The sequence below is a fragment of the Notothenia coriiceps genome, unplaced genomic scaffold, assembly GCF_000735185.1.
Source record: "Notothenia coriiceps isolate Sejong01 unplaced genomic scaffold, NC01 NC01_scaffold00037246, whole genome shotgun sequence".
Lineage (NCBI taxonomy): Eukaryota > Metazoa > Chordata > Actinopteri > Perciformes > Nototheniidae > Notothenia > Notothenia coriiceps.
In genome coordinates this window covers 6,283,625-6,293,735 of record NW_011369947.1, presented here as the reverse complement: position 1 = coordinate 6,293,735, position 10,111 = coordinate 6,283,625, and the positions used below count along the sequence as shown (strand labels likewise).

The window sequence follows — 10,111 nt, the reverse complement described above, 5'->3', positions numbered from 1 at the left end:
TCCTTTCAGCCGCTGTTTTGTTCACTGTCCGCTCGATCCCTCTCGTTAGCAAACTTAAATGCTTCCAGCACCTCCGACTCCACCGCGCAGCCCCGACCACACAAACTACTGCACACCGGGCCTTACCCCTCATTTAGCTCACCTGCTAACCCACCAGTCCACGTATACAGTAAGCTACGCGTACTGCGCAAACTGCCAGACTTAGTACAAGCATTTTTTTGGTACAACTTATAAACAAACAATAAGACTACACTTATAAAACGAGGATTCATAAAGGGTTTATAATTAGGCAATTATTAATATAGGTTGTAAAAACTTTATTAATCATTAAGAAACACCATTCCAAAATTTAATAACAGATATCTAACCATAAAGTTTTACATTCATCAACACAGGCTCACTAATTTGGATCACAAGAATGACTAAGCTTAATATATGAGCTACTCATACGAGAATCAAGTCAGTGAGCAACAAGATACCACAGGATGCATAGCTGAATGAAGAGACGGAAAGTAGAAGCCAGAGTAGCCAATATAAAAGGCATCTAAGCAGTCACAGAATATACATGTGGGCTCAAGCTATTTGGCAGCAGACCCGGTCATCAGATCGCCATGTTTATACATCATCGCGCGCTGTATAAAAGCATTATTAAATTATTTATAAAGTGTTCCACAACCACCAGAATTAATAAATGAATTACAACTATTCGTAGAAACCACACAATCAGAGAGAATCAAGTCGGCGCTAAAGCCGCAAAGGAAAACGAATGGGAATAGAATTGAACCCATCCCACAGTGGAATCACTGTGAGATACCCCTAGCAGCGGAGCGATACCTGCACGAGGATGTGAACTACAAACAGAAGGCAAACTCGACCTGTCAACCACCTCCCGCTATCACATAAATTACTCTTGCAGACGCCATACTTCTTTCACTATTTTTCTTTGAGAGACACAATTTATCTATTAATAAACATCATAGATTATGAACGCAGAGACTCAGTGTGTACAAAATTCGCAAACAAAGAAGAAAATTATTCTGCAGATCTTACAGACAGGACACAGTCAGTCATATATATCGCTCACTCAACATAAGCACCTCCACTTAATAAAGGTTCAGGTTTATACCAATCTAAGGTTATTAATCTAGGTTCTAAAGCACTTTATTAATCATATACAGAACACCGTTCTAACCTAACGTAAGCTCAGGTAGCCATATACAAGATTAGCAGCTACAGATAAATGTGCGGTCACCTATTTGGCAAGCAACCAGGTCACAGGTCGCCCTGTATTAATCTCATGTCTTATAAAAGCTTATGTATGACTTTATAAAGTGTTCACAACCTATTCATATCAAATGAATTCAACAAACTATTCGTAAACCCTTTATAAGGAGTAGTCTTATTGTAACAGTTGGTACCGTTTTTATCTGCAAAAGTTACATTACCTCACTCAATAGAGTCCATATATACGTTATAAAAGTTAAATAGCTTGGCATTACGTTATACCCGATCCCCAAAATTAGGGTTTTGTTGTTTATGTTCCTGGCGCTTTGCACCACTTCTCAGACATTCTGTGGGTTTACACATACACTCACCATACCAAAAAGAGCTTAAAGGGAACACTCTCATGACATCCAGTGTGCTTCTAATAAGTTTATAATAACATTATAGCGTGAAATAACCACAACATTTGTAAAGCCATTTATATTGACAGATAACTCCTTACCCCACCATCCACAGTGGACATATTATTGCATTGCTACGTGGATATCCAACCACAAACCCAGGCTTGTATAAACAGTCGGGTTACCTCAGTCTACTGATTTGGGCATTGTTGGTATCGATTTCTGCTTTGCTCACACCAAGCACTCACTTTATCTCACTGCTGTCAGGAAATAATAATCCAACAGAGCCAGCAAAGCCTGTGGTAGGAACACCTCTGATAGCACAGGATGAATGGTTTAATAATATCAACACTAGAGGCTTGCTAGATTAAATGCGGCAAAAAATTATCAATAAACTTCAATAAAAAATAACACTTTCACTTATGGAAACATCACCTGGATTTTCTATTTTACTCTTTAAGAAAGATCAGTGTCCGCATTTATTACATTTGAACGACTGATGTAACGACGCTTCATGCGAGTTTTGACCATCAATTCAGTTTGTGGTGCAGAACGGAATATTAAGATCGCACTACAATTTCACACTAACTTCATTTTAGAGACATTTCTTAGTGTCCGAACTCTGGGGGAAATGGTGGCAGCCGCATGGTATTGTGTAAATGACGCATTGGTTTACATACTTTCGTAACCTAAAACAGATGTTAAATGGCTGAATCGTCTTATTGCTAGAAAGCATACCAGGCATCTGTTCTATTACATCAACTCATGTCTATTCAGAGGTGGATAGGGAATGTGGGTTGCATTACAAAGCAGTGTTTAAGCATTCATTACTGTTTTGTTATCAGACCACTTAGGGATTAGAAATATCTATTGATCTATTAACAACCGGGTATTGCCTTGTGTGTAGACAACCCCGCTGTGGTACAAGAATTACTAGGCAAAAATTACTTTTTGTTGTAATTCTCTGCTCAGACTTGTCATGAAACCAAAAGTGTGATTTTAAAACAGCTTAACTGCTTTTACATTTTTTGTTTATGTACAGGTTATCTTTCGTCATCCTTGGACACCAGCTAAAACTAAACATGTCAAGCGTGGCTGAGTTCTGGTTTTAACGTGAAGGGCGGAGAGCCAACCATATGTGAGAGAAAGGGTGCACTGGATTACTAACACAACACAAGACTTGAGCATTGCTGAGAATAATAAGCAGTAAATTGATTATCAGTTGTTTCATCAAGTTCGTTGACATTGGAAAAATAACAATTTTCATTTAACTCTGCCCAGTTCCTAAACCACTATTTTCCATTGGGCTGTAAGTGCGTTCCTGATCTGCACTCCTCTATACCTCTGCATAAACCATTGTGTTTCACTACACCATGGTATTATTAAAGTTAAAATCATTTGACGCAATGCTCCAACCTAACGAAGGATAAGACACAAACAGTGTACATCCTGTAAACTACTAAGAGTAAGTGAACTTTAAAATTAGTCTTATGAAGTCTGGATGCTTATATTTAGTCATAAAACTACGCCAAGGAGACTCGGTTCAAATAATTATACTGGATAGACCCAGAAAGTAATTGTCTACATCTCAAACTCATCTTATTGTCATAGCATCGAAAAATGAAAATCAGCGATTTCTTTTCTCACAACTTTAATCAGTTGGAGATTATGTGATTTCAAATACTACTTTAACAGATTCCCTATGAAGTGTGTGCGTGGGAATTCATTTATCAAATGTGCATACCGAGGAATCCAACATTCAGCTGTCTTCTGGCGTATTTTATTTCTTGTAAGAAGTTCAGCTCAGTCATACGGACGAGCACTACAGCCTGCAGAGTCGAAATTAATATAGACGTTTGGTTGCATATTTAACCCACACAGAGCAGAGGAGGAAGCGTGGCGTAAAGCTTGGCGGTAATGGAAAGGAGCATTCTGGGAGTTAGGGAGGTCCCCAGTATCAGGATCTGTTCCTCAGCTCAACTGAGTTGAAAGGTCATACTGCTGGTGCACATAGAGAGTAACTAAACAACATTGCAATAAATCTTCTTAATAAGGAATCGGTTCGGCCAAGCTTAGCTAAGAACTGTGAGAAGTAGTAAAATACGAATAAACCTTAGCAAATATCGCAATCACACTATGATACTCTCACCTTATTAAAATTAAGTAGTGAGTATAATATGTTTCTATTACACCAGTGCTGCTGAAATGTAGTGTCCTCTTAAATCTAAGGGATGGGTATCGTTAAGGTTTAAACGGTACTATACTTGTTCATCCGATGCCGCTTAATCGGCCTCGGTCCTTTTAACGGTACTCTTTATCGCGTTTCTTTTGGAGAAAAACAAGGTAAACTAATTAAACAAATTGTGAACAACATGAAACTTGCTTTTTACTTTAAAATAAATAAATAATATTTCACATAAAAGAAACAACAATAGCTTTAACCAAATCGTATTAAATAATAGGAATGCACGAATAGCTGAAACTTTACAAATAAATATACTCAGTTAGCTTCTAACTCATTTAAACCCCATGTTTTGTATACATGCGAGTTAAACTCTGGTGTTGTGCAGCATACATAACACGCTTACGTGGAACGTTTACCGTCGATGGGGCTACAGAGCTACTAGAAAGACAGTCGAACCAAGGTGCATTTCTCCGTCCTGAATGTGGTGCACTTTTGCTAAATGTTTAGACAAATTGCTCGTGTTACCGCCCTTACATGCTAAACTCTTATTGCACTTTTGGTAACGAGCATTGTCCACATCGAGACGGGTAAAGTTTAACCACACCTCGGAGCGCGTTCTCTCCGCCATCTCCTCCGCCATCTCCTCCGTGTGTGTGTGTTGCTGCATGTAGCAGCTGATTAGCTGCGTGTGTGTAAACTGCCCCGCCCCCTCCCAAGCAGGCGGGGGAGAGAGAGATCTCTCGCCTGGATTGGAAAGATCGAAAATACTAAAAATAATCATAGACGCATTTTGCAGTCTTATTGCATATTAGAAACAGAGTTGGTGACACTAAAACTGCAATATAATGTTTGTGTAGCAATAATACATATGACATATCTTTTTTACATGTCTCCAGTACCGATAAAAAGACCGATAACGTCGGAGCTTAACGGTACCACGGTCTTTAATAATTCAACCCCGGGGCCCGTTTAATACCGGGGCTCGGTACCCATCCCTACTTAAATCACACATATCCCATATTTGCATCTTTAACTGAAAGAATGTACGCTTAAATATTCTAATGATGGCTGTTATCATCTGTTTACAGGTCATCTTGAAAGACGTGGACTCGTTACTTTACGTAGACACAGATGTGCTGTTCCTGCGGCCAATGGACGACATCTGGAGTTTCCTGAAGTCCTTCAACAGCACTCAGCTGGCAGCAATGGCCCCGGAGCACGAGGTCCCAAAGATTGGCTGGTACAGCCGCTTCGCACGGCACCCTTTCTACGGAGTCACCGGGGTCAACTCTGGTGTGATGCTGATGAACCTCACACGGATCCGCAGCACTTTGTTTAAAGTAAGGGCATGCTCTTGTTTCCCTCACTCTCTGATCAGTGAAAGGCTAAAGCAAGCTTCCCTTTTACATACTGAAGGTTATTTTCTTTGAGCTTAAGTTGCAGTGCTTTGAGTGGGCTGAAGCTTTCTGATTACCATGCCAGGAGCACAGACTTCTGCCCTCAGAACTCAATTTAGCAGCTCTTAACACTGCCAGCAGATTGCAAATGGAACTATAGGAATGTAAATGTGCTCCTCCTTTGATGATGTGTTCGAGAAAAAATGAGAGAAATTGCTCTGGAGCTGTTTTGAGAGTGAATGTTGTTGTCGGTATTTCAGAACAGTATGATCCCAAGCGGCCTTTCATGGGAGGATATTCTACATCCACTCTATCAGAAGTACAAGAACCACATCACATGGGGAGACCAGGACCTGCTCAACATCATCTTCCACTACAACCCAGGTACGGTCATTTTTGTGTTAATGTTTTCTTTAATGATCATAGAATATATTGTTCTCACATCGAACACACATTATGCAAAGCCCCAAAAAATATGCAACAAATGTATCTACTGAAAGCCCACAAAAGGAATTACTGGAATATCAAAGTGTATATATATATAACACCATTTTGAATTCCTAGTCTGCCCACGACCATCATGTCTTTCAACATTTCGCCAATTCATTGTTGGTAAACCAGTCTACAAAGAGAGGTGCAGGAATTAGTCTTAAATCCTGGGAATGAGTTAGCATTTTACCACTTTAAAAGCATTTCTTCTGATGCCTGAAATTCAATCTGTAATCAAACAAAGCTTAGAAGATGTTCATGTTTTATTCTACGACATAAATAAAATTGCAATAAATACCCCACTTGTAAATATATGAAGCTTCTATGTGTCATACATGTGGTTGCTAACACGTGACTAAATAACGAACATTAGCCGCCATTAGCTTAGCAGTTGTGTTTTGAAGCCATGTGACCGTTATGTGCTTTGTTCATAGCCTAACGCTTCAAACAGCATAAAAGTGCCGGTGATATGTGGGGACTTGTCCACATATTTTATGCAATATTTTCCGAAATCCAATGGGAAAGTCCCATTTTAACTTTTTGTCAAAGGACCCCTTGCCATGCTAACTTCCTATTGGGTCTATAAAAACATCACTGCACCACACCATTATAAATCTGCATTGGTAAAAACAGGATGCTGTGACTGCAGGCTACGGCACACTGAGTTCCAGCTGCAGCGGCCAGATGTAGGTATTAAGCGCTCAGAGCCTCGGAGGAGCTGGCATCGCTTGTGTTTGCTTTAAACCACAGCCAAAGTGTCTGTTTGACATGGTGCAGCTTCGAGCGCTCTGCAATCTCCAGAGGAATGTTTACATTGGTCCAAAAGCATTCAAATGCATTCATGTGGTTTTTAAGGTGGACTTGTGGAAAGAAAACATTCAAAATACACATTTTACTTACTTTGTCTCTTTGGATCTCCAGATGTCTCCTAAATGCACCTCCTTTTAGATAATGCATAATTTGCTTTAAATGTAATGTAATTTAAAGTCTAGTATCTTTCTAAATGTATGACATTATTTATCTATTTTCTTATTATTCATATTTATAGTCTCAAAATGACTGAAGAGTAGTGAATCTTATTTGTAAAGGTTTTTACAAAGGTTTTTCGTCAAACTATATAATTCGTAGTGAGATTTATTAACAACAACATTTATTTTGTAATGGCTGTTGACAGTATGTTTTGATTTATGCAGTGATAACAAAGAGATATCCGAAATCCTATACTCTTATACATCTAATTGTTATTTCTTATATCTCTTGTATTAACTGGCCTGGCATTTGATATCCAGGTAATCCAAACTGAAAGTAATCAGGTCACATTACTTTTATATTGTGATACTTAGATTGTGTTACTGCTAAAAGCATTTAACATAACTAATAATTGTAAATGAATACATTACGTCCAAGTCCCAACACTGAGTATAATATAATAAATAAACTGTTTCTCCTGTGTTTCTCCTCTTGCAGAGTGTCTCTTCATCTTCCCCTGCCAGTGGAACTACAGGCCAGATCACTGTATGTACGGCAGTAATTGCAAAGGGGCCGAAAAGGAGGGCGTGTCTATTCTCCATGGCAACCGTGGAGTGTATCACGACGACAAGCAGCCGGCGTTCAAAGTAGTCTATGATGCAATATGTGATGTAAGTGTCATGTAATATAATCAGGGTTTATTGAAACAATTGTCACGGCACAACAAGCTCTGTTAAAACTGCACATCGTTCTTTTTAGACCAAGGGAAAAAACTGAATAAAAACAAGGACTGCCATCATAGATATAAAAAATGTGTTAATACCTAATTTATATATTACTGTACTCCCACAAGAGAAGCTGCTTAACATCAGCAGATCTGGTGTGATAACAGGGAATCTGACACCTAGTTACAAAGAGACTGTGAAAGGAAATATGTAGGGAATTAACAAGACATTTCAATGCAGAAGTACCTATCAAATATATTTCAATAGCTCCAGGGTTTGAAATAATGGGGCGGTATGAGCACTACAGCGAGAGTTAGTGACATCCCTAACATTTCTTCTTGTAATATAAGATGGAATAGAGACTGATTTTATATGTGCCGTAAGATATGAAAGGATACTTCATAGAGTAATTTAGATCCAAACCTTATTCTCCTAAAATACCAATATATATTTCCTTTGCAACTTCATAAGAGATGTGTTTTTATCAGTGAGCCAATCATCAAAGATAATAACTAAGATCTTATCAAGAGAATCATTGTCATTACATTTAATTTTAGGGTTTTATTTTGCTGCTCGAAGATCATAGAACTCTTATTAACATGACGGGATAATTTATTGCATTTTAACCAGATATTCATCCTCCTATCCATAACATTCTTAATACAGGTTAACACCAACGCTCATCTTTCACTATAAGAAAAGTATTTATATAAAATATAGACATAGTCCAAGATGGTTGGTTATTTAATACTGTAACATTAATTCCTAGTGTCTGTGAAACATCTCAGAGCAGACATGTTACAGCAAACACAAACAGGCGTAACTTATCACATTAACGATGGCTGATTTAAGAGGGTGTGTCAGTTCCAGGGTCCTGGTGTTATCCATCATTAATGCAATTAGTGACACCTGTGCTATTCCAGCACATACAAATATCTGCTGTAAGGAGGTCTACTGATGCTGTGCATTGGGAAAATATCATAATGTATCGTGATAGTATATTATTTTTAAGTAAAAGCTTGACTTAGTATATAAAGCTACTGACAATAGTAGCTGTAAAACAACGAATATACAAACAGCGAGAACCCTGTGTGTACATTAGCTTTCGGTGCTTGGGCTTTGGATTGGAATAAGGTAAACATTTAATTAAAGACATCAGGATACAAACAAAGAAAAGTTGTTCCTCTGAAAAAGAGCATATTTGAGTGAATTCTCCCTTGCTTGCCTTAAACAATCTGGGTCAGTTTTTAAATTTAGAATTTGTTTTCTCCTGCAGTAGAGTCAGCCCCCCCCCTGCACCGCTGAGATAAGCCTCTTAAAGACGAGCTCGGTCATAATTTATGATTAATGCAAAACGCCAGCACCCCCACCCGACCCCTGCTGCTGACGGGATGCGTAAATACCATTTAGTCTGTGATACGTTCCATTAAAAAAAATCAAACTGAAATAGCTCATGGATGAGAACTGACACAGGACGATGTTCTCTGTTCCTGCAGTTTCCCTTCGAGGACAACATGTTCCAGTCGCTGTTCTACCCCATCCAGACCAAGTTCCTGGACACGGTCAACACCCTGTGTGGTCGCATTCCTCAAGTCTTCCTCAAGCAGATAGAGAAGACCATGAGGAAGGCGTTTGACGAGAAAGTGGTCCGACACGTCAGACACAACTGATGGAGAAACTGTTTTATTCTGACAACACAGAGGACCAGGTTGCTTCGTCTCTCAGCACTTATGTGTTCCTGGAAAGTTATTGTGAAATCATGGTATGGGTAATAATAAGCCTATGTATACGGAGAAGCATACAGTGCTGGTCAGTGGTGCCGTAGAATAGGTTTGCCTTATTGCCGTCTTAATACATCTCAGTTATGTACGATGAAATGCATGTTGAAAAGTGAACAAAAAAAGACTGCACAAAATCTTCTTTTTTTTTTTAAATCAAGCTCTTCATCTTGAGTGTAGGCTAAAAGCGAAATGTATGACGTACTTGTTTATCTACCTTCTTTTTTATTTCCTCATTGACATACACTACACAGAGCCGACGTTGGACTTTGGAAAGCTTTACTACTTGAAGTAGTAGATTCATAAACCACTCCTCTCAAATCATGTGAATGTTTTACCAGCAAATAACTTGAAATGTGAGCATGTGTGAATGGTCTGTTCTGCGGCTGCCAAATGCCACTGACAGTATTAAATACAGCACAAAAAAGAGGAAATACAGACTTTTATATAACAAACCGAATGTTAAAATGCACTTTCAGAATGATATTATTAGGACTGGATGGTTGTGTGTTTGCAACATGTCCACATTAGATGCTACACTGTCCGGAGTTAATCAAAACCAAAAGTGCTAGCATTTAAAAATAGTGACAGCTGATTATGTGCCATATAAATATTCATGTCTGCCATGTTTACTATTACAAGAAATGAGTGGTATAGGTGAGTGAGTGTTTGAGAGGGTGTCATAGTTTTTAATATGATGTATGGTCTGTTGTGAACACATGGATTTTAGCAGCATTACTTTCGATGTGGTGTAATGATCTAAATATATCATTTAAACTGGAAACTGAAAATGGCTGTACAGTCAACATGTGTTTCTAAATAAATCAATGCAATGTACTGAGTCTCATTTACATATGTATACCATTTATGGGGATTGAAATACAAAAAGCAATGCATTCTTGTCACGAATGTATTCTTTTAATGCAAGGAGGTATGTCCAATT

At 38.5% G+C, this 10,111-nt stretch overlaps 1 protein-coding gene across 1 annotated transcript in view; it reads left to right on the top strand.

The window, feature by feature from the left end:
• The window catches only part of gxylt2 (glucoside xylosyltransferase 2), a 59,100-nt gene extending 48,989 nt beyond the window's left edge, over nucleotides 1–10,111 (top strand). The window contains exons 4-7 of the mRNA XM_010794647.1: nucleotides 4,899–5,150; nucleotides 5,468–5,591; nucleotides 7,164–7,336; nucleotides 8,887–10,111. Of these exons, the coding sequence (XP_010792949.1) occupies nucleotides 4,899–5,150; nucleotides 5,468–5,591; nucleotides 7,164–7,336; nucleotides 8,887–9,060 (723 nt within the window). The 3' untranslated portion in view covers nucleotides 9,061–10,111. The remainder of the gene's footprint in view (nucleotides 1–4,898; nucleotides 5,151–5,467; nucleotides 5,592–7,163; nucleotides 7,337–8,886) is intronic.